The sequence below is a fragment of the Lucilia sericata genome, unplaced genomic scaffold (assembly GCF_015586225.1).
Source record: "Lucilia sericata isolate MDLA Ls3-8-SP2 unplaced genomic scaffold, ASM1558622v1 Contig000613F_arrow, whole genome shotgun sequence".
NCBI classification, from domain to species: domain Eukaryota; kingdom Metazoa; phylum Arthropoda; class Insecta; order Diptera; family Calliphoridae; genus Lucilia; species Lucilia sericata.
Genome location: NW_023994620.1, coordinates 116,363 through 142,258, shown reverse-complemented (window position 1 = coordinate 142,258; position 25,896 = coordinate 116,363). Strand labels below are relative to the sequence as shown.

Sequence of the window (25,896 nt, the reverse complement as noted above, 5' to 3'; positions counted from 1 at the left end):
ATTACCTTCAGTATCTCCCAACGATTTATCATAGACAACGAAGAATCATTAACCTGTGTGTCGATAGTTGTTAAGATAGGAGTCCTAATAAGAAAGTGACCTGGCGTTAAGGCGCACAAATCAGTCGAGTCAGAGGAAATGGGTGAAAGCGGTCTGGAGTTCAAACAGGATTCAGTCTTGGACAATAGAGTGGACAGCTCTTCGAATGTGTATTTGTGAAAACCAGCAACTTTACGAAAGTGAGCCTTAAAACTTTTATTCCAGCCTCCCATAATCCGCCCATATGAGGTGCACTCTTTGGCTAGAATCTTGGAAGCGCCTACAATCGTGGTGCCATTATCGGAATACAAAAGAAGTGGACACCCATGACGAGAAACAAAACGACTAAATGCAGATAGAAATGCCGGAGTGGATAAATCAGTCGTGGCTTCCAAATGGATAGCTTTGGAGGAGAAACACACGAATACGCACACGTACCCTTTGGAAACGCGACACCACGACCAGAATAGTTTTAATATCAAATAGTCCCGCGTAATCCAAACCTGTTCGGGCAAAAGGACGTGTCATTTCGGACCTTTCAGGCGGTAAAGCGGCCATTATCTGTTTTTGACACCTTTTCTTGTAAATAACGCATATCTTACATTTGTTAATAAGTAGTGTCCGACCGAACGTTCGGGTACGGGTTCGGAGTCCGGTAAAAAGTGAGGTTCGGTCAATGTTCGGTGTTCGGCGAAATTTTGACCGAACACCGAACGCCGACCTTTTTATAAAATGTTTTTTCTTATCATATTTTTATATCATCAAAAAGTTTTAAAAATGCTGAAAATCTGTTTACAGAAGTGATTATACATCCTGGCTGTACAATAAATTTCGGATATACATAGGTACAAAACGCCTTTTTAACCGTTCGTTTTTTCGGCTGATTTGAAAAACTGTTAACCAGAAACTGATTAAAAAGCTAAGAAAAGTGAAAAATTTAATTTAAATTATCTAGTTTCGATTATAAATCGAAAATTTTCTAGGTTCTTATTCTCGAAATTTTCTAGGTTCTTATTCTCAAACGATCTAGACATGTCTGTCAGTCAGTCTCTTGAAAGAACGATATAACCTAAACTATTGTTGCAGTTTGATTGGTATTCAAAATGGACAAAATCGGTTTACATTTGGACATGGCCTCTATATAATGTTCGCTTTAGAAAATTACTAACGTTCATAACAGGCTTAAAAATACTAGTATTTTTATGAAATTATACTTAAATTTTTTTATGAACCAAAATTTCATATAAATTGGCAAATTGAAATTTGTGAATTGTGTTAAGTATTGTATATATATTTTTTATTTTTTTAAAAACAAATTTTACTGATTCGATAAAATTCATTTTGATTTCGATACATATTTAAAACGAAATTTTGATCACATTGGATCATAATATCATGTATAACAATATTATGATAAATACAAAAATATCATGATGAAATATTTTGACGGCATTTAATCATATGATATTTTAAAATTGTTACAATAACGATAATATGTTTGGACTACAATCATATTTTTAATCTTAATATGTTGCTCTTAGAACATGGTTTTTCCATGTTTTTTTTCAGCGTGCTCTTACAGATAATTATATCATTGTCAATAAATCGTTTAAAATTTTATCGAAGTTTGGGTTCGGTGTTCGGTACCGAACGAAATTTTGAGTTCGGTCAGACTCTATTAATAAGGTTTTTCACCTTCGGAATCCAGTACTGAGTTCTTAAAAGACGTAGCACTAGTTGATTTCCACCGTGAATGCTAATGTCGTGGACGAACTTCACTAGAAATCTCGAATATTGGGAGTTATATGGAATTATAATCGGATGTTTCTCATCGTATGTTAAACCTGGTGAGGATTCTAGCCTACCACAGTACCGGATTATTCCCTCTGGATCCATGAAGGGGTTTAAATTCAAGATTCCGCTTGTTTTGGAAATACTTTGTCTAGCCGCAAGGGCTTTGTATTCGTTGGGATAGCTATCCTTTTGAATGACGGAGATAAGTTGAACTTTCACGGAACTAATTTCAGAGCTAGAAAGATCAGATGAATTCCTAAAGAAACTAGAACGATAGCGAGGGTGTGTTCTATAAAAAAGCGATGTATATACGACATGACTCTCATATATCTTCAAATTCTGTAAAATAGGAGAAATGTACCTTTACGGATTTAACTTCCAAGTCAGTAATTGCCGCATTAGATAGATCTGTACTAGGCCATTGTAACTCATCTTTCTTAAGCCATTGAGGTCCAAACCACCATAAATCATTTCTCAAGAGGTCTTGCGGAGTTAGACCTCGACTAGCCAGATCAGCAGGATTAGTTTCTGAATTCACATGTCTCCATTGTGAGAAATAAACAACTTGGGAAATCTTCGAAACTCTATTAGCGACGAATGTTAACCAACTACAAGCGGGTTTTGCTTATGGGGGCTACTTTTGTTTTGGACATGACTAAATGAGTTAAAATGGTGCTACCGACCGAAATTCGAATATATAATGCCGCAGCGTATGCCTTTTCGGACGCATCACAGAATCCATGGAATTGGATTTCGGCATTGGGACAATAGTCGATCCATCGTGGAATTCGTATGGAATTTATAAAGGGGTAGTTAGATTCAAAGGATTTCCATTGATTAAGTGTATCAGAAACAAGTGTTTCGTCCCAATCAGTACCGTCTCTCCATATCTTTTGCATTATTATTTTCGCTTGGACAATACAGATCGATAGCCAACCTGCTGGATCAAAAAGTTTGGCAATTTGAGATAGAAAATCTCTTTTAGTATAAGTTGAAAACTGTGGACTCGCAGTGAAATAAAATTCATCGGAACAAGCGTTCCACCGAATTCCTAAAGTTTTGGCCGAGCTACTGTCTTCAAATTGTAAAAAATCTTCATGGAGTAAATGGTCTGATGTAATGTCGGCCAGGATATCTTTGGAGTTTGAAGTCCACTTCCTCAATAAAAAACCTGCGGATTCTAAAACTCGGATTACCTCATCTTTTGCTTTTAGGGAATCTTGTATGGTATTAGCTCACGCAAGGACATCAACATACATGGAATCTCTAAGAATCTTACTAGTGACAGGAAAATCTGATTGAACATCATCTGCTAGCTGGATTAATGTCCGAATTTCTAGATATGGAGCACAATTGACTCCGAAAGTCACGGTTTTTAACTCATAATCGCAGATCGGATCGCTAGGATTTATTCGGAATAGAATTCTTTGAAAAGGTGTATGGTCTGGATTTACTAGGATTTGCCTATACATCTTTTGGATATCGACGTTGAAGACGACACGAAAAAGTCGACCCTTTTTAAAGAGAATCGTAAGATCGTTTTGAAGTATAGGACCTATATGTAGCAATGAATTTAAACTTTGACCTTTTGAAGACGGAGCAGAAGCATTAAACACGACACGAACTTTTGTCGTGACACTATCTGGTTTAATGACCGCGTGGTGAGCCAAGTAATACGTATTTGGAATATGAGAGAAGTTTGATGATTTCACTTTGAATATATGACCTAGTTTTTCATATTCTTGGACAACATTATCGTATTCATGCTTGAAGCCCGGAGTTCGGATCAATCTAGCCTCATTCCGTAAGAATTGGGCCATTGCACTAGCTCTAGAATTCCCTATATTCAAAAATTCCGAAAACTCTTTTTTAAATGGAAGAAACACCGTGTATCTTCGGTTTGCGTTTCTTATTGTTGTCCGCCGATACAATTCTTCGCATGCTTCCTCGGAAGGAGACATATGCTTCTTCTTCGGAGGATTCTCCAAATCCCAAAAGAGTGAAATTTCCTTGTCTAAGGAAATTTCACAGAAATGTGAAACTATATTATAACTAGGATTAGATTGGTGAGACACGGGACCTGTTAGAATCCATCCAAAAATGGTTTCTTGTGCTATAAGAGATTCGCACACATTATGCATAATCCCTGAACGAACGGCTAAGGGGAAGATGTCACAACCAATTAACATATCAATCTTTGAACTTGAATGAAACTTCGGATCTGCCAGCGGAATCTGAGGAAGATTTAAAAAGTTCGAATCAGAAAAGCTATGCGATGGAAGATTATTCGACAAGTGTAGGACCACTAATGCCGAAACTGGAATAGAAATATCATCATGCATCTTGGATTCCAATGCAAATGAACACAGTTTTTGGACTGTGGCAGAAACGGTGTTATTTAATCCCAAAATCTGCGTAGTGTTGGATTGTGAGGCAAGTCTAAGAGTTTTGAAAACACGTTCTGAAATGAAAGTACCCTCAGATCCGGAATCAATCAACGAATATAGACCCAGGCTGTTCCCAATAGAACACCCTTTGAGTTTGTAATGAAACAAGTTTGAACTCTACTTGAAGTAGAACTAGTAGTGGACTGTAAGTTACTATTATTGGAGGAGGAATGTGCCATTGGGCTCTGAACAATTGACGAACTGCTTGTATTCAAATCTCAAGGGGACTCTGTAGGATTATCAACTTCCTTGTGTAGAAGTGTGTTATGCTTCTTGTGACATTTAACACATCTGTTCTGAATATTTAGGTTTAACATAACTTGCCCGTTTAGTTAAAAATTTACATTTTAAAAAAATATTACCTGAATTTTTTTAGAAACTTCAATTACGAATAAAACAAATTGGTTTAAAGTGTTGAGAAAAATATAAAAACCAGAAATTGGGTCATAATATTGGGAAATATTTATAGTAACTCTATTTCGCTGTAACTTGCCCGTGTAATTAAAATATGCATTTTTTAAATATGCATTCTCTGAAAAAAAAAAATTTTAAATATTATATTTGGTTCGAATTTTTATAGGGTATTTAATTATGAATAAAACAAAATGGTTAAAAGTGTTGAGAAAAATATAATAAATCTAAATTAGACCAATGTGTTGGGAAATATTTGCCACTAATTAATTATAATATAACTTGCCCGTTTAATTACAAATAGGCTATTTTTAAAGCTAATTTTTGCTTAAAAATAAAAAATGTCAAAAATACTTCCAATATTTTAATTGGTCACAAAAGGGTTAAAAACGCGGAAATTTTTATAAACCTATCTCAAAATAATACATAATAAATTTTTAATGTAAAAATAATATTTTTTAGTTTTGGCCAAAAAACATGATGAGCCGTGTGATAAGAAGCTATGTGCAATGTAACAAGGCTTTGTTTATTTTCACGTTCTAAACTTCTATAGTAGATGCACAGCTTTGTTTTTAGTAAGTCAGCTGTTTGTGTAGTTTTAGCAAATAATTTCAACATGCATCAACTTTAAATTGATGCGTTCATTGCCTGTTCGCTGCCTTTCTAATACTTGTCGATGACGTTTTGAAAAGTATGCATTGTTAATGTTTTGTACTGCGGCGTTATGAAACACTATAAATAGTTTGTAGGCAACTGACGTTTCGGAAGTCAGCCACTGTTATTAACAATGCAAGCATAACAAACAAGTATATGGGTAATTTCGCGATAGTAGGCCAGACACAAATATTCAATTCTATCGGTCAAGAACTGCCGGGGTTACAGGTGGTCAAAGTTGGACATTTCGGTCATACATGGTTTTATTCAAATGAGTGTAACTTTTCACCTATTGGTCCTAGCAAAAATTGTCCAAAGGAGTTCCGATAGCTATTTATATTGTTCCCAATTTTTTTTTTTAATTTTAGACAATTTCCTTAAAGGGCTTTATAGTCCCATAATAGGATGCTAGTGGATATCTATATTTTTTTTTTTTTTAACTTAAGAATAAGATTTTTTTCAATATTGGCTTTTTTGTTGTGTTTTTTACTCTAAAGAAAGCTTCAACCATTTCCCTAAAGATCTTTGTGGTCACTTAGTGGGATGCAAGAGGCATATGTAAAAAGAAAAGTAATATTTTAATTTAAAAACATTACTTTTTGAGTTCAATTTTTTTATAGGTATCCCATTCGCATCCCACTTAGTATCCACAAAGCTCTTAAGGGAAATGATCTAAACTTTAATTTGAGAAAAAAATACAACAAAAACGTCCATTTTGAAAAAATAGGGGAAAATTAAGTGCCAAATATTGAAAAAAATTTTATTCTTAAGTAAAAAAAAAATTTTTTTGATAGATATCCCACTCGCATCCCATTATGGACCCTTAAAGAAAAGGGAGTTTTTTGAAAAAATAATTAAAAAAAAATTGGAAATAATGAAGAAATAGCTTTCTGAACTCCTTTGGACAACTTTGACACCCTCTAAGTCCGGCAGTTCTTGACCGATAGAGATGTCTGGCCTACTATCCAATAGTACTAACCTAGGTGAAAATTTCATCAAAATCGATTTTTTGAGTTGGGTCACTTAACTTGAAACTGCCTATACGCTTAGGATAAATTGTGTTCATATTTTAGTTAAACTGACAATTTAGTTAAACTGACAAATTTGATCTATAATAGAAAAAAACCATAAAGTGTTATATACCAATCTAATGCTAATGAAATTATGAAATATTTGAAATAAATTTCTTTTATGTTCGAAATAATAAAGTTCTAATAAAAAAAGTTTTTTTAAAGAACAAATTATTCCAAGCCAACATCGTTGCAAAAAGTCGTATTTAAAAATATTGAAAAAATTTTATTTTAAAGAATTTCTTTAAATATTTTGCAACATAATTTATCTATAAACATTTTAGAAAAATGAATGTTTTCTTTTTGATCTGCAATATTGAAAAAATAAATAATTTATTTGAAATATTTTTTCTTGTACCATACGAAAATTTACAACATTGTCTTTTTTCAGTTTTGATTTCAACAAACAATAATTTAATGTCAAAAAATAAAAATATTTTTTTCGCTTGTAAAAAATAGATTCTTTTCGGTCTATTAAATGTATTTAAATTGTCAAAAAAAAAAAAAATAATAAGATATAACTTTAAGTGATAAAAAATACTTTAAAGTGCTATAAGCCACGAATTTTCGCGACAAAGTTTTGAAGTTTTGAGAGAGAGTGACATTCTTACATGTGTGTTGGAGTTACACAGAACTCGTCTGTGAGAATAGCGTAACGTTATTATTGTAAAAAACGTCACAGTTTCATTTCTTGGTGTTCAGTGAACAAAAACCTAAAAAACGCTTTTATTTTGTACTTTAATTGAAATATTTTTGGACTTAAAAATTTTATAAAAATGAAAAAATTTAAATTTTATTGATTTTTTATCCCGTTCATTACTACAAACGGCTAACACGGATAACAAATGGTTAACAAAAATTCCTTATTTTTCCTAAGATTATTACGGAAAAAACATTTTATACACTCCACCATCAGTGGTGATAGAACCTAGAAATATTTATCTCTAAAAAATATATATATTCTGGATTCTTATGAAAATCTTATCAGCATTGCAAGGAACATAAGAAATTCAAAGTTTTTAGAAATAGGTGCGAAAATCTTCCTGCATTTCTACAATCTGACAGCAAAAGTATAAATTTTGATCGATTACAAACCCTCGCGTCCCAAATATACAAAGAAATATAAGTATAACTGTAAAAAGTTTAAACTGAAATATATGCTTATAAAAGTAAATTTTTCTATCTATAAAAAAGTTTTTTTTTTTCTAATTTTTTTTTTTTTAAGAACTAATTTTTTTTAAGACTTTGTTGAAAATAAACTTTAAGTACGTTTTCAAATTTGTTTTTGAACTGAAACAAAAAATATTTCATTTTAATCGCAAATGTTTTTTATTACTTTGATAAAAACTTAAATCAAAACAGAATTAATGAAAAAAAATAATTTTTTCTCAATTAAAAAAATATGCTATTAGCTAAAATATTTATTAAAAATTCACTACAATTTTCAGCGTTGTCAACTTAGTGCTTTCAGCACTGGTTTTAGTGCTTTTAAACGTTTTTGACGCGAAAAAATTTAGAGTTAGTGCCTAGTGTTTTTTTTTTCGTAATTTTTCATAAACTTTGGTGGCACTAAATTTAACAGTAACTTTATATTTTTTTTTTTAAGAAATTATAAAATATTTAAAAAATCGTATTTTTTTAAAGTAATTTTATTTTTTTTTAAATTTTCTTGAAATTGTTAAATATATTGTCTGTTCTATGATTTTGAAATTGAAGGTTCTATGTGTTTTAAATGAAAGCGTTTTTCTGTTCCTATTTCTATTATTTAGGTAAAGTAAATAAAGTCTGTTAACTAACATTCCAATAACTAACATACAAATTAGGGAATTAAGAACGTCAATTCCTATATTGGAGGCATAATTGCATGGGGGCTAGGTGAAATAATAGACCGATTTCCAACATTTTCAATAGGAATCATCAAATTATCTTGAACATTACAAACTTTTGTTTGATTACAAGGTTTAAAAACATTAGAACAAGCCCAATATAGAGTATAAAAACAAGCTTTTAAATTTGGAGAATTTGGTGTCAAATGACTCAACTTTTAAAATCGATGTCTTCCAATTTGGATGAAATTTGCACCAAGGTTAGTACTAGGGGTAGTAGACCAGACACAAATTTTCTAGCAATAGTACCTACTAACCTTGGTGCAAATTTCGTGAAAATCGATTTTTTGAGTTGGGTCACTTGATATGAAATTGCCCATTTATATTTTTTAACTACCAATATTAAAATATTTGAAATATTTTCAGGACTCTGGAACTAGTTTTGTGAGTTGTTCGTTCTATAGAACAATTTTGTTGCACTCAGAACTCTTTAAAAGAGTTCTTGAAAAAAAGTAATTATTATTAGAAAACATACTTACATACTTAAACATAAAATATTCTAAACGCCATATTTTAGTATTATCGTTGTTCCCACTACATTTATAAATAATTTAATATTTAATCCATATTACAGTTTCCTGTAAAAAGAATTTTATTTAATTGTTGATTGATTTAAGAGGTTATTTCAAAATTGGCACAGATCGACGGTATTATTGAACAAAATATTTTAAGGGCTTTCAAGACACTTCTCGATATAAATTTTCGAATTTTGATCCCTTTACGAAAATATTTATTTAAATTTATTGGTTTAAACATATTTGTTAAAAATGATGGTGGGTATCATCATATTTTTATTTTGTATATACATATATTGATTTTGTCATTCCGTTTGTAACACATCAAAATATTGGTTACAAAAGTATATGTATATATTCTGGGTCCTTATTAATTTCTAAGGCGATCTAGCCTAGCCCTATTGCTGCAATTTGTTTGGTATTGAAAATCGATAATATCGGCCGAAGTTTTCACCTAGCCACCATAAAAGTTGCCCCCGAAATACAGTTTAAACAGACTTTATACGAAAATGGCGACGAAATTCGACATAAATAAGTTTCATATGACCCAAAATCTCCTACCCCCATATATCCCCTTCAGAAAGATACTTTAACACTCATTACTGGCTTAAAAATACGAGCACACTGAAGAAATTCGATATAAACAGGATGTATATAAAACAGAATCGGTCTACCAAATTTTACGCGGATCGGTCCATAATAAAAGCCACCTTTAGAATGTTACGAGAACAGCGATTAAACTCGACATAAAAAAGCTTTATAGGAACATAATACATATAACAGATCATAGTCCCTGTATAAGGTTTCCTTCAGGAAAGGTTTTACTTATTTAAAATACGAATATTCCTTATTTAAAAATACGAAAATAGCGATGAAATTCGATAGAAACAAGTTCTGTACAAAACAAAATTTTACGAGTATCGGTTCATAATTGACCCTACCCGCATATAAAGTCCGCTTCAGAAAATCACTTTTACTCTTATGACTTTTATCACTTTTACTCTTATGACTAACAGCGATGGAAAAAATAAGTGTTATACGATAGAAGTCTTTCAACCAAATTTTACCACAATCGCACAGTGGTATAGGAAAAAAAAGAGGGAAATAATTCGGTAACTTCTAAACGGTTAATCCGATTTTAATGAAATTTGGTATGCACAAAGAGGAGGTGTTGTCGAGTTTAGGTTTTGAATTTGAACCAGGGGCCCGGCGGGGGGTCCTCAAATTAGGACACCTCGGCTATGTTAAATTTTTAAAACGATCCTATTTCTTCATTTGAGTTCCGATTTAAGATTTCGTATATAGAATCTCCTCATCGAGCACTATATGTAGCAGTAAATTATCTCTTATAGTTTAGGAGATATTCGCATTTGAAAATTAAAATTTTAAAATTTTTACCGTCCTTACTTTAGTTTTTTGATAATAGCGGGTCCAAATATTCCCGATTTTCGATTTATTCGCTTAACAACAAGTTTATATATCAAGCAGTGAAAGAATTATGTAAAAATCATGACTGAGTCCAAAGTTATAGGCATTTTAATTTAAAAAATTAAAAAAAGGCGATTTTTTGCCATTTTTTTGGGAAAAAAGTATCTTTTTCTTTTTAAGTTATCTAAAAAGTTTCTAAGAAGATGTATATAGAATTTATACTTTTTGGAAAGCTGACTTTACATAAAATACGATAAATGAAACAAAACCTAAAAATTTTTGATACCGAGGGGACCAGGTCCATCCAAAAAAACCCTATTTTTTATGGAAAATTCAATTTTGAGCAAAAATTCTCAAATCGCATAGTCGATATCAAATTATAGTGACCTGTTTTATATGACCCAATATGTTCTTAATCATTTTGTAACGGGTTTCGATAAACCCGCCCCTGGTATGGATATAATAGGCAAAAAACCAAAAAATCCCATTTTTGGGATTTTTTAAAACTTTTTTGGGAATTCCGGGATTTCTAATAAGAAAATTCGAAATTTTTATTTAATTTTGGATTTTGAGTAAAAAAAATCTACCTAACTGTAAAATTTCATCAAAAAATATTCATAAATAAAATTTTTATTGCAATTTGAAAAATTTGTATCTTTGCAAAAACTGAATAAAAAACATTTTTAAATTTTTTTTTAAAAAAAGTATTCCGCGAATTTTTTAATTTTCAAAAATTATATACAGTTATGAAAAATAGACAAAATTACCTTTCCATTGATATATAACATGCCTACCTAATGTTTTTTAAGTGACAAATTAATTAGGGAAAACTCAACATCTTTTAGAAAATTTACCTAGCACTATTATTTTCATCCATACATTTGTTGGGCATGTTTTACTGCCTAAATTTTTATGAATTTTTACAGCCACTTTTTACGATTAATCTTTTATTCTTTATCCCTAAAAAAATTAACAAGTATTTATTTTATATAAAAATAGTCTTTATTTTTTTTTATAAATTAATATAATTTTGTAAAATAATCGGTATCACAGTAGTCCATGCTGGTGCACCGTAGAGTAGTATTGAGTTTGTCACGCTAGTGAGAAGAAGTCTACGGCTATATCTAGGCCCTCCAATATTTGGCATCATTCTGGCAAGTGCATTTGTAACGCCAGTTGCTTTACGACATGCGTAATCCATGTGGATTTTAAAATTCAGACGGTCGTCTATCATCACCCCTAAGTATTTTATTGCTTGTGACGACGTTATTATAGCGTTTCCTACTTGTAGCGTTATCGTTTCCCTTTTTCTTTTACCACTTATCAACACAGCCTCTGTTTTGTGGTCTGCAAGGTTAAGATTTACGGATTTCAACCATAAACTAATTGTATGTATCGCCTCATTCGCGTATAGTTCGACATCTTGCAGGTGTCTTGCTTGGACAATTATTGCTACATCGTCTGCAAATCCTACGATATCCACCTCCTCTGGCACCTGAAGTTTAAATATGTCGTCGTACATAATATTCCACAGAAGGGGGCCAAGTACAGAGCCCTGTGGTACTCCTGCCGTGATACTGTGTGACTCCAGCCCATTATCAGTTTCGTACCATAAAGTCCTATTAGTGAAGTAGTCCATTGTTATCTTGATCAAGTAGTTCGGGATATTTATACGTTTCATCCTCGAAACTATATGTTTCCATCCTGCTGAATTAAAAGCGTTTTTAATATCTAAGGTCACTATGGCGCAATATTTTCTTGCTACACCTTTGCCTTGGATTGCATTTCTTGCAGTTTTCAATACTAGATTTATGGCATCGACTGTTGATCTAGCCTTGCGGAAGCCGTATTGCATTTGGGAGATGCCACTTACTTCCTCGGCTGCGGACTGTAGACGGCTATATATTATCCTCTCTAGGCATTTTCCCACTGTATCCAGGAGACATATTGGTCTATAGGATCCGGGTTCTCCTAGTGTTTTACCAGGCTTTGGTATAAGAATTAGCTTCTGCTTCTTCCATTCACTATAAAACACGCCTTCCTTTAGGCTTTTAGTAAAAATATTTGCAAACACCTGTGGTCTTATTTGAAGCGCTAGCTTAAGCGCTTTATTTGGGATAGAGTCCATTCCAGGAGCTTTGTTGTCCCCTATTCTCTTGCAAAGTTCAACAATTTCAGCATCCGAAACTTGTACTTCATGAAGTATCCCACTCTCGGTGACATATTCCTGCTCGTTGTATGGTTCTCCGTCTGGAAACAGTGATTTCACTATGTTAGTAACAAGTTCGGGACAGGTAGTTTGTGTGGATTTCCTCCTTTTGTACTAGCCATAACTATTTTATATGCGCTACCCCATATATTTTCGTCTGCTTTATTACAGAGGTTATTAAAGGACTCCGACTTACTTTTGTGTATTGCTTCTTTTAATTCCTTCCTAGCCCGATGATAAGTAGCCCTTTTAAGTAAGTGATCGGGTCGGCATCTACTCCTTTGATATTTTCTTCTCGCTTTTAGGCAAGCTTTTCTTAGGGAAGCTATATTATGATTCCACCAGTAAATTTCTTTCCTTCTTTCGGTTTGTCTCCGCCTTGGCATAGATGCATCGCATGCCTCTTTTAGTGACGTGACTAGCTGCCTACACATTTCCGTTGCTGTGCCTTCTATTATGTTGTAGTTGGAGAAAGTTTCGGTGAAACACTCCATATCGATTTTGTCTTTAGACCACCCTTGAATTTTTACCTTTGTGCTTTTTGACACCGTATTGCTTCCGGTATGTACAGTGAGTATTATTGCCTGGTGGTCGCTATACGTATAGTGCTCGCTAACCTGCCATTCTAAATCTCTTGATAGGTTTGCACTTACGAATGTTAGGTCAACAATCGAGCCATAGCCGGCCCTTCTGAATGTATACGAATTACCCTTATTCACGAGAATTAGGTCGAGTTGAGAAAAGGCGTCAAGCAGTATTCTTCCCCTTTCATTAGTTCTCTGACTCCCCCAATCTATAGCCCAGGCATTAAAATCGCCTCCGATGATGACTGGGTTGTGACCTGATACATCTCTTACAAGATCATCCACAAATCGTTCGAAGTCTAGTATCGGTATATTTGGTGACGCATAACAGCTGTATACGTATATACCACCTATTTTTGCTCTTGCAAAACCTTCATGCTGCTCCTTCATACCCTCTTCTATGGCCTTGTTTCCACAAGCCCATACTGCGGCTCTTCCTGTTGTCTAGTCTATAGTCTAGTCTATAGTCTAGTCTATAGACTAGAATTTGGTTATTTCCCGTTCCAAACAACCAACTGTTTTCGCTACATTGACTATACTAAATAGCTGCAACATGACAGTGCAGGTCCACCATCTATCTCTTTTCCACTTGCACAAGGTATTGAAATGTAATTTGTATTTTTTTTTTTTTGGTAAACTTTTGTTGAAAAGACAATATTAAATGAAATTTTAGAATAAATAGAAATATAAACACATATATTTTTGGCTTTTGGTTTGGTTGCGTATTAACTGTTCTTCTTGTTATGTTCCTCTTTGCCAAAATCTTGTTTTTTTACTGCTTTATCCGTCAATTGTTTTACGAAATTATTTGTTTTAATTTGAATACCGGGCGAATAAATTTCCACTATTTGTATTGAATTGTGTTTTTCTTTGTTTCTTCAAACAAAACGTCTAAACAGAAATACTCATTTTAAGCACATTATGAAATAAAAATGTATTTAATTTTTGTTTTTAAATGAAATGAAATTGTAAAAAACTATTGTAATTTAAATTAAATGGTTTATTTTACGTTAAACAAAAATGTTTCGTGTTTGGTGTTCACATTGGGAAAATATTTCTAGGTCGACAAATAAAAATGTTTCAGTGTTCACACCTATCAAATATTTCACGTAGCTTTAAACGGCTGCAACGATTTTCTTTAAATTTGAAACATAGTTATAGATATATAGATAGATATATTTCTGAATGTTGAAAAATTTCAGAGATTGATCTATGGACATAAAGCAGATCTTTTAGTTTCCTCTGACGGGAGAATACTTATGAATAATGTTATGTAACCACCACAAAAATCTAGTAAATAATAAATAAATAAATAAGAAGCCTAAATAAAGAAGCCCATATAAGTTTTATATCCTGGGCAAAATTGTTATAAACTACTGTTATTAAAGTAAGATTACAAATTGAAATTTTATTGTAAATTAATTAATATTTTCTATATATTTTTAATCAATATAACTTTATTATTAACAGTTATTTACTATTTATTTCATTTCAGTGGCAAATGGCATATATCAAAACAGTATATATGGTATGGTTGCAACTCTACCCATAAAATATACTGGAGCTGTTGTGCTAGGTTCTAATATTAGTGGTCTTTTTGCTGCAATAGTAGATATTTGTAGTACTTACATATTTTCCTCGTACAGAACATCTGCTATATACTACTTTATTACAGCAATGCTTATATTACTTATTTGTTTTGATACCTATTTCGCACTACCATTAAACGTAAGTTTGATAACTTTTTTTAATTATTGGTGTTTATTTCAAAAATCTTTGAAATAAAGTAGTCAGATGATGCAAGCAAACAATGCAAATCTTAAGTATTTGTTGCAGTTCTACTACATTTTCTAGAAAACATTAACCTATAATTCCTGTAATCTGTAAACGCGTGCATTAAGCAAATTTAATAAGCGTGATAATCGCGTGAATCTCGTGAGGTGAATTCTTAATTCACGCGAATTATAGATCTTAAAATCTATGAATTACAAAAAATAAAACAAAATATTTATTATTTTTTATTTATGTTCCTTAGAACATCTTTTTTATTTAAAATGAATCTTAAGACTGAAACTTAATTTTTATTCTTTACTATACCCTACTTGGGTTTGTGCTGATGTTTGTAACATACAAAAATATTCGTCCTATACCCACCTTAAAGTATACCAATCGTTTTCTTAGTCGATTAAGCTATGTCCGTATGTCCGTCCGTCTGGCTGGCTGTCCATGTAAACCTTGTGCGCAAGGTACAGGTCGCAATTTTCAAGATAATTCGATGAAATTTAGCACACACTCTTTTTTCAGCCCAATGGTTAAAATCGGTCCATTATTTCACCTAGCCCCCATACAACAGAACCCCCCGAAAAGGGCTTCTGAGCTCATAATTATGTTAAATATACCTGTATATTGATAAAAGCGGCACAACTAAGTTTTATACAAGCCTTGATGATCTTGCCAAATTTCTATCGCGATGTAACAATAAAATATTATGTAAATATAAATATATTCACAAAATATTATCAGGCTTGGTCCGTCCCTATGTGCCCCATATAAAGCCTCTTTCAGAAAATTAGTTTTTCATCCATAAATTGCTTAAATGTATCGGAACAAGGTAATAGAAGATAAATGCTTTATTATGAAAAATAAATCACATTTAATATTCATAACTGGTGTAGGGTATCATATGGTCGGTCACGCCCGACTATACTTTCTTACTTGTTTAAATTAAGCTAAGCAACGAAGACTTTTTATGCTTACGTTGCTGTCTGGCAAAATGTGGGAAAATAAACAAAAGTGTAATTTAAAACTACCCTACACTTTACTAGCCGTTATTATTAATCTAGGGAGTGGGTATGTAACTCCTCTACCCTATGTCTAAAACAATCCTGGGTTTTATTTTTTTTTATTTATTTTTTTATTTTATATGTATTTTATTTTTATAAATTTGTTTCATATATTTCAGTTTTATATTTTTTTAATTTCATTTACGAAATTTTGTTTGGATCGTGATATATCACTTTCCTTAATTAATTATTAATTAATTAAACTTTATGTTTATATTATTCTTTTTCATAAAAGAATAGAATATCATAATCAATGTAGTGACAACCATTATCAATGTTACGTTTATACCATAAGATATCATTTTATGAAATTTTAGTTCTTCAATTTCTTTAATATTTTGAAAGTGCTCTATAATTATATTATGGAATTTAACATTTATATTTAATATACTTAAGTTTTCAAGTTTATTAATGTTTGGATAAAAATACCTACACCACTTTAGTGGGGACGGTATATTGGGTTTGTGCTGATGTTCGTCCTATACCCACCTTAAAATATACCAATCGGCTTAGAATAGTTTTTTAGCTATGTCCGTCCGTCCGTAATTTTACCTAGCCCCCATACAACAGAACCCTCCGAAAAGGGCTTCTGAGCTCCTAATTATGTTATTATACCTGTATATCGATAAAAAGCGGCACAACTAAGTTTTATAAAAGCCTTGATGACCTTGGCAAATTTTACAAAGATCGGGCCTCATTTGACCCTAGCTCTCATACAAAGTCCCCTTCCGAAAATTACTTGAATGTCCAGCTTTTATCATTTGTGTTATGGTTGGCAATTTTTCTTCTAGGTTAAGTGTTCTAATTTTTTCAGTCAAAGTATTATTAAGACGTTCTATATCAGAATTTCCGGTATGACTATTGGGTTTCGTGGCATGAAATTCGATTCTCTCTTGTGTCAAGAAATCCTTTACGTTTTTTGAATTAACTTCATTGTCAAAAACAAACTTTTTGACTGGGCCTTTTATTGCCAAAAATTCGTTTATTTTGCATATAATTGTTTGGTTGTTTCTATCTGGCAAATAAAAACTTACGGTATATTTTGAGTGCTTACTATTCACATACGTATCAATATGAACGATTTCATTAACTGAAGTTGGCGTTTCTGTGACGTGAAACCTAGGCTTGGTCGGATTGCGATCATACTTCCCTCCGGAGCATATTTCACAATTATTACTTATCTCATGTATCTTTGTTTTTAGTTGTGGGTTATATATTTTATGTTTTATCCCCTCATAAGTCGATATAATTCCTGCATGATCCACTTAATTTTTATGAAAAAGTGATATTTGTTTCCTTAGTTCATCTTCGTCTTCAATGTCCTTAGCAAAATAGCTACATTTAACAAAAGATACTCCCTCAATACCAGAATATGACTCTACTAAAATTTGTTGTAATTTATTGAATTGGTGATCATTGAGCTCAGAAAATATTGCGATTTTTCCTTTGGACTATATTAATAACATTAGTAGTCTCAATATCATGCAAATCGATAAAAAGTCGTTTCTTATTAAAAATTATTTCCATTTCAGTTTCCTTAAGCTACGTTCACACCTGAAAAATATATGGTCCAAATATTTGTAATAAAATATTTTTGAAGTTGCGTAAAACAAACGCAATATTTATTTCATTTTCAGACTTGAACAAATGGTATTGTTTTATCAAACAGTGCAAAAATAATTTGATTCAAACATACACATGTTGTACAGCACAGCATATCGTATAATTTAATGCAAGAAAAAGCCAATTTACAATTTAATTTTAACTATTTTTATTAGGTTTAAAATTAAATTTATATAATAAAAGTGTATAATATTAATATATAACACGATTGAAAAAACGTTGTTTGTCGAATCTGAACATAAAATATTTCATGTTAACAAACGGCAATGCGGATGATTTTCATAAAACAAATTGATTTGCTGGCAAATAAATATTTTTTCATTGTTTCATCAATGTGAACACCAAAAGTCAAATAATTTACATCATTTTGGCAAAATAATTATTTGATCTTGCAAACCAAATGTAAGATCAAACAGCGGTAAATAACAGCTGTTCTTTGTTTATTTTCTGAAAAAGAGTGTTATCACCTCATACAAAAATGTAAATAGTCGCTAAAATTACTGGTTTTATTTTATTTTTTATAAAATAGATATCTGAGACAAAGTAGTTGTGACATTTAATAGAAATTTAAGCAATTGCGTAAATTAAAGATAATTATTATTTTTGTTGTTTATTTTGTTATTAATTGGTTGACAACAACATACTATATATAGGGTAATTTCAAAAATTTTCCAACAAAAAAGTAGGGTTTTGAATTTTTTTTAACAAGTATTCAATTTCACGTATATTTTCTTCATTATTTATTCGATTTTAATCGTTTAGTCCCCAATATTTTATTTAAAATATTACATATTTAACGTGAGGATGATGACATCAAACAAAGTATTTTAGTCAAGGATATCTCAAAAAATTTACCTTCCATTTTGTTTATTCCTTCACATAAGATTGCTTATTGTATACTCAACAATATATAAGATATAGAAATTTTGGAGAATTTCAAATTCCGTATTTACACGAAGAATGTGTGTACCGAATATCATCGAAATCGGAGAGGGTAAAGTACAAAACCTGCTCGAAAATTTTTAAAATGCCCCTCTAGTTTATAGTCTAGTCTAGTCTATAATTGCTTCCCAGAAAAATTATTTTTTTTTTTAATTCATATGGGAAGTCCTCGCCCTATTTCTAGTCCGCCCATTTTTTGTCCTAAATATTCATGTTGATACTAAAGTAAGTACGAAAAATTTGAGGACTCTAACATTTATATTTTCTTAGATATTCTAATTTAAGATTTTCTTAAATTAGTATAAGATTTTTCCATATGGAAATTTTTCCATTTTACCCAATTTGTTCTTATGGACATCAAATTGTCCTTACAAAATTTGAAGACACTTGGTATTGCAGTTTCTGAGATATTGCAATATTCTGAGATATTCTTATATTGGATGTGGGCGTGGGCGTGGCACCTTGCCCATATAAAATTTCGAAATAAAAAGAAAATCGGTCCAGCAGTTTAGCCGTCTATAGACTTTAAAAAGACGAACCCACCAACAAATAAATACCCATGGTCAGCTAATTGGAAACGCTCTCTTTATAATACAGCTAGATGTGATTTTTATAAAATTATGGAAATATTACGTTAGATTTCAAGTTCCAAACACTTGTATTTTATGAATTGATGGATGGAATGCATTTTGTTTGTATTTGATCTCATAGTGGATAGACGTTTTTTAAATCGCTCTCACGAGAAAATAACATTGTGAACATAAATTCTTAATTAAAATATAAAAAAGATAAGTAACAGCGAATGGACGCTAATTAAATACATACTTATATATATTTTTAATATTAAAAATACACTTAAATCTAATAAATTGTCGTTTTTGTTAATGCAATTATTAACAATAACAAATTGTAGCAAAACAAAAAGCATAAAAAAAATAATAACAACAAAACCTTAAATAATGTGTAGTGTTTGTGTTATTGTGCATGAGTTTCTCTAACTATCCAACAAGTGAAGGGAGGCTCAGTAGCAATGGAAAAAATGCATACTTTGTTATGAGCTCTCCATACAACAACAACTATAATTATGATCCAAAAAATCATAAAAACTATTTAAGTGTAAGAAAAACAACAAACGAGAAATCTCTCTCAAGTGCGCCAAAACAAAACAATTGTGTAGATAATAGCGCAAAAGAAGAAATAAATAACCAAACAACAGATTCAAAAACAACAACAAACGAGAGATCTCCTCTATCAAGTGCGCCAAAACAAGAAAATTGTGTGGAAGACAACGCAAAAGAAAAAATAGAAAAACTAACAACTGATGCAATGGATGATGAAAATAGTAATGCTAATGTGAACAAACAAATAGTACCAATAACAATATTAACACTATAAAAACCATAAATGATAAGGATGGTCACTCAAGCCCAATGTCAAAGAATACTGGTGCCATACCAAAAAACAATCCAAATACATTGAGCTTGCATAAAACGGAAAAGATCCTAACAGGAATGGACCGTTATGTCACTTATACAAAACGTAAGTCCAGCCCTAGGACTTCAAAATTGGAACCAAATCCAAAACAGGCGAAAACAAATTCGGTAAGTCAAAATCGTTTTGCACTCATTGACAACCAAGAAAGTGAAAAAGTACCATCCATGCCTCTAAAAGACCACAAGCCACCTCCCCTCTATTTGCGCGAACCTACCACAAATCTATTGGTTAATAAGTAAAAGAAAATTTCCACGTAGTCTCTCTACGCAAATGAAACATTCAGGAAACAAAAATACAGACTTATTCAGAAAAGTCTTTTAGAACAATAGTTGATAGTTTTGATTCTGAGAAAAGAAATTATTACACATATCAACTAAAAAGTGCAAAGGGTTTGGCAGTAGTTATCAAAGGTGTAGACAGCTCTGTACCAACTGATGACATTAAAAAGGCGCTAGAGACTGAAGGTTGTGAAGTGAAGTCCATTCACAATATATTTAACAAGGACAAAATTCCTCAAGCAATGTATAGGTTGAAATTTCTTTTAACTCTTCACAATTGAAGAAAAAGGGTGATACTCATCCCATATATAGTTTAAGATATCTTCTTAATCGTAAAATAACTGTAGAGGAACCCATTAAGAGCAGAGGTCCTCCTCAATGCCTAAATTGCCAAGAGTTCGGTCACATCAGAACTTTCTGCAAATTACAATCTGTTTGTGTGAGATGCGGAGACATCCATAAAAGCCAAGATTGTCCCCACGCAAAAACAGATAACAATAAAAGAAAATGCTGTAACTGTGGTCAAAATCACACTGCTAACTATCGCGGATGACCAGTATATATACACATGCAACATTCAAATAAGGCCAGAAGAACTTTATATGCTCAATATAAAGCTTCTAACTTCCCAATCCTTCCTAATACTTCTAGTGCTCAATATAAAAGTATCACAAATAAAAGCAATCAGAATAAATCGTATGCCCATACGACAAAAGAGGGTTCCGTTACCCAAATGAATGCAAAACAAACTTCTAGTGCCCAATATGGAAGTCTTACAAATAAAAATAATGAAAATTTGCAAACGAATAATGAAAATAATACCACGTTATTTTCATATGCACATGCATTAAAAGACGGTTTACCCGCACCCAAAACAAATTCTCAAAGCTCTATTGAGAATCTTATTCAAACCATGAACAGTTTCATGGCAAATATGCAAAATATGTTTCAACAATTAATGCAGAATCAAAGCATGCTCATGCAGATCCTGCTAAATAAGAAATGAATTCCCTAAGAATTTGTTTTTGGAATGCTAATGGCCTTAGCCAACACAAGAATGAAGTAGAACAATTCCTGCTACTTCAGGAACTTGACGTACTACTCGTCTCTGAAACACACTTTACCCTAAAGAATTGTTTCAGAATTAACACTTACGGTACGATACTTACGGTGGAACAGCCATTTTAGTGAGAAAAAATTAGACATTTTCCAATGCCAGAATACAAAAAGGACCATATCCAGGCCACCTCTATAAATATACCTGATAGCAGAGTTACAATATCTTCAATATATTTTCCTCCTATGTATAATATTAATCGAGAGCAGTTTTCGATTACTTTAAAACTCTTGGACCAAGATTCATAGCAGCTGGTGATTATAATGCAAAACATACATTTTGGGGCTCTCGCCTCATTACTCCCAAAGGCAGACAATTGCTAGAAGCAATATCGCATAACAGACTAGATGCCTACAGTTTTAACGTTATTAGAAACCCCAAATAAATTGGAAAACTATTGTTCTTGTTTCCCTAACAAGAAGACGAACTGGTTAAAGTATAAAATGTATGTCAGCTCACACTTGCTACAAAACATTTCATTGAAAAATGACCATGAAATACAATCCGCTGTCGATATATTTACGGATATCTTACAAGATGCTGTCAAAGTTTCTACACCCCCAGTCACCTTGGGATACTACAAAAATTCGAAATGTCCTAGGAACATTGAGTCTCTAATTAAAGAAAAGAGAACACTCAGACGTCAATGGCAACAATCGCGATCTCCAAACATAAAGGTAAAACTAAATCAGTGGCAAAGAAGACTTCACATCGCCTTAAAAAATAATAAGGAATCTAATCTGAGAAATTATCTCAAAATCTTAGATCCTACTAAGAAAACAGAATATAGTCTCTGGAAAGCTGTTAAACATATGCAATGCCCTATTGCATATGAGTCACCCATACGCCTCCAGAATGGTCAATGGGCAAGAAATACGTCAGAAAAACTTGAAGCATTCGCCAATCACTTGGAGAATGTGTTTACTGAAAATGATACAGATTCTTCTATTAGTGCTAACATTATAATGTGGTTCCACGCCCAATAAAATTCCGGTTCTCTACCGTGAAGACGGCAATCAAAGGTCTAAAAGCAGGAAAATCACCTGGTATAGATAAAATTACTACTAAACATTGGATTTTGTCAGATAATCAAATTATCGAGAACTTTGGTTGAAATTGCATCGGCAATAACAACGTTAGTTATAATTTAGGTTAAGATTTTAATACTTATTGTAAATTTCTACATAAGAAAGATTCAATAAAGAATAAATAAAATGAAAAAAAAAATATATAAAGTCCTCTTCAGTTAATTTGATGAGTAATATTACCCTGATGTTGAAAGGGAAGCATTTCTTTTATGGCATACGGTTTGATGGTGGGTATATGAGATTCGGCACAGCCGAATATAACACTTACTTGTTTTTTTAATTTTATTGGCACTTATTTCATTTTCCTAATTGGGCGTTATATCAATGAGATTTATTTCGAAATAATAATTTCAATTATAAAATACTAAATTTTTATTTTATTGAGCATTTGTCTAACAAATAAAACTTCAGTCTTTATTTCCACAATTATTTTCTAACTAAAATAACAGAACTTTTAATAAAACTTGATTTCAAAATCACATATTGTTTTAGAAATTACTCTTGATTTAGAATTATTTGTTCTATTTTTTACTTTTCAGAGATTTTATAGATATCACGAATTAAGAAGACTTAAAGAAGAAAAACCATTGTGCAATTCGGATGTAACCAGAGTGCCTTATTTCAAAATTTTTAAAGAGGCGTTCCCACAACTTTTTAATATATTTTTTACTTTTTTTGTGACATTAGCTGTATTTCCTGCTGTTCATTCTGGTAAGTCAAGGTTCCGACATTTTTGAAATAAAGTATATTTTTTTAATAAAAAGCAAGTATTTAAGTCCGCATGTCTGTCTGCCTAAAACACGCCCACTAACAATATTTATTGTTGTCCTAAGCAGTTGGGTATAGACAATTAGCAAAATCGGCTCACAATGTTAAAAGTTATGAGTAAAAATTTCAGACTTCCTCGAAAAAAATTACGTTTTTTTTGTAATTCTTAAGTAGTTTTCTCAGACTCTGAGTCGATTTAGCTATGTCCGTCCGTCTGTCTGTCGGCATAAAACACGTTCACGTTAAAATTAAGGAAAAGGATTAAAACAAATTCACCAAAAATATTCACTGTTGACCTAAGCAGTTTGGTATTGAAAATCAGCAAGAGCGATTCTCAACGTTAAAAGTTATGAGTAAAAATTTCAGAAAAATGTTTTCGTAATTCTTAAGTAGTTTTCTCAGAAACTATAAGAGATAATTCTATGAATTTTGTCATACGTTATTTTTTAAACCAGAGATTAATTATGTTCAAAATCATAACAATCGATCCAAAATTTCCCATATACTCCATTCAAATGTACATATTTCCGGAAATGGATTTATCGTTAATAACTTTCTCAAATATATAGGTATCAACTTAAAATTTTGCACATACATATAAATATAATATGAAAGAAATCATACTACCAACGTAGATTGATATCAATTGACATAATATGAAAGAAATCATACTACCAACGTAGATTGATATCAATTGATCAAAGCTCCCATATAAGGTCCACTTTCGAAAATCACTCAAACGCGCATATTTTATTGATAAATAAAGCTATCGGGATGACATTCGGCTAGAATATGTTTTGTGTAGATATTAATCACTCTATATTTTTTTCAGGCCTCCCATATAAGGTCCACCTTTGAAAATCACTTACACGCGCATACGTGCAATCACTTTACGAAATTTTTTCTGAGTTGGTCTATATTTCATTAAATAATAAAGCTATCGGGGTAAAATTCGACATTAATATGTTTGGTATATTGGCAATTTCATGTGAAGTGACCCAACTCAAAAAATCGATTTTGACGAAATTTGCACCAAGGTTAGTTCTATTGGATACACAATTTTCAGCTCTATCGATCAAGAACTGCCGGACTCCCATATAAGGTCCACCTTTGAAAATCACTTACACGCGCATACGTGCAATCACTTTACGAAATTTTTTCTGAGTTGGTCTATATTTCATTAAATAATGAAGCTATCGGAGTAAAATTCGACATTAATATGTTTGGTATATTGGCAATTTCATGTGAAGTGACCCAACTCAAAAAATCGACTTTGACGAAATTTGCACCAAGGTTAGTTCTATTGGATAGTAGGTCACACACAAATTTCAGCTCTATCAAGAACTGCCGGACTTAGAGGGGGTCAAAGCTGGACCTTTCGGTCATACAGGGTTTTATTCAAAAATTGTTCAAACGAGTTCAGATAGCTTTTTCTATATATGTTTTCAGGAAAAAAGGGCCAATTTGAAAAAATAAAAAATAAAAAAATTATTTTTTGTAAAAAATTAAAATATATATATATATATATATATATATATATATATATATATATATATATATATATATATATATTACAAAAAATAATTTTTTTATTTTTTCAAATTGGCCCTTTTTTCCTGAAAACAAAGCATATACAATTTGCTTTAAGGGCTTTCTAGTCCCATAATGGGATGCGAATGGGATACATATCTAAAAAATTATCTTTTAAACCAGTGCACATTCAAAAAATATTTTTGACTCCTTCATAACTTTACGAAAAAATAAAAATATGAATTTAGTACTTTTTGGATATTCGGACGTTTAAGGGGTTAAAATTGTACCTATTTTTGGTACTTTACATAATAACGGGCTCCCACTACGATGTTGCAACTTTTTGGAATAGAATTTTTATTTCGTTAATGGGGAGGAAAAAAGTACCAAAAGGGGTAAAAACGGGAAATTTGATTTTATTCAACCACAATGATCCAATTTAGATAAAATTTTTAAATTTAGAAACGCTAAATATCCTAATGGGGTGTTATTTGGAACCCCGGTATCAAGTGATATTTTTTGGTACTTTTCATTCTCTAACTGGTCCTTTTTGAGTTTTCTATGATATTGAAATAGAAACATGAAATTAATAATAAAGGGACTTTCGCTACTTTTTCGTTCTACACAGGTACTTTTTTGAGTTTTCTTTAAAATTAAACCTAGAAACATGAAATTAAGCATGTAGAGCTCGGAGTAAATGAGAATCTATAAAATGGTACTTTTTCGTTCTTCAAAAGGTACTTTTTGAATTTTCTATAATATTGAACCTAGAAACATGAAATTAAACATGCAGAGACCGGAGTAAATGAGAATCTATAAAAGGGGACTTTTTGGTACTTTTTCGTCCTTCGACTGGTACTTTTTGAGTTTTCTATAAAATTTAACCTAGAAACATGAAATTAAGCATGTAGAGCCCGGAGTAAATGAGAATCTATAAAAGGGGACTTTTTGGTACTTTTTCTTTCTTCAAAAGGTACTTTTTGAATTTTCTATAATATTTAACCTAGAAACATGAAATTAAGCAAGTACAGCCAAGATTAAGTGATAACCTATAAAAGGGGACTTTTCGGCACTTTTTCGTTCTTCAAAAGGTACTTTTTGAATTTTCTATAATATTGAACCTAGAAACATGAAATTAAGTACGTAGAGCCCGGAGTAAGTGAGAACATATAAAAG

The 25,896-nt window shown here is 31.7% G+C and overlaps 1 protein-coding gene across 2 annotated transcripts in view; it reads left to right on the top strand.

The window, feature by feature from the left end:
- Positions 1-25,896, top strand: part of LOC119606699 (equilibrative nucleoside transporter 1) — a 201,201-nt gene that overhangs the window by 63,901 nt on the left and 111,404 nt on the right. For both annotated transcript variants that reach the window (XR_005231677.1, XM_037960268.1), the window contains exons 4-5: positions 14,533-14,765; positions 22,962-23,133. Coding sequence is in view for 1 of the 2 variants with exons in the window: in XM_037960268.1 (XP_037816196.1) it covers positions 14,533-14,765; positions 22,962-23,133 (405 nt within the window). In the remaining variant the exon portion in view is untranslated. The remainder of the gene's footprint in view (positions 1-14,532; positions 14,766-22,961; positions 23,134-25,896) is intronic.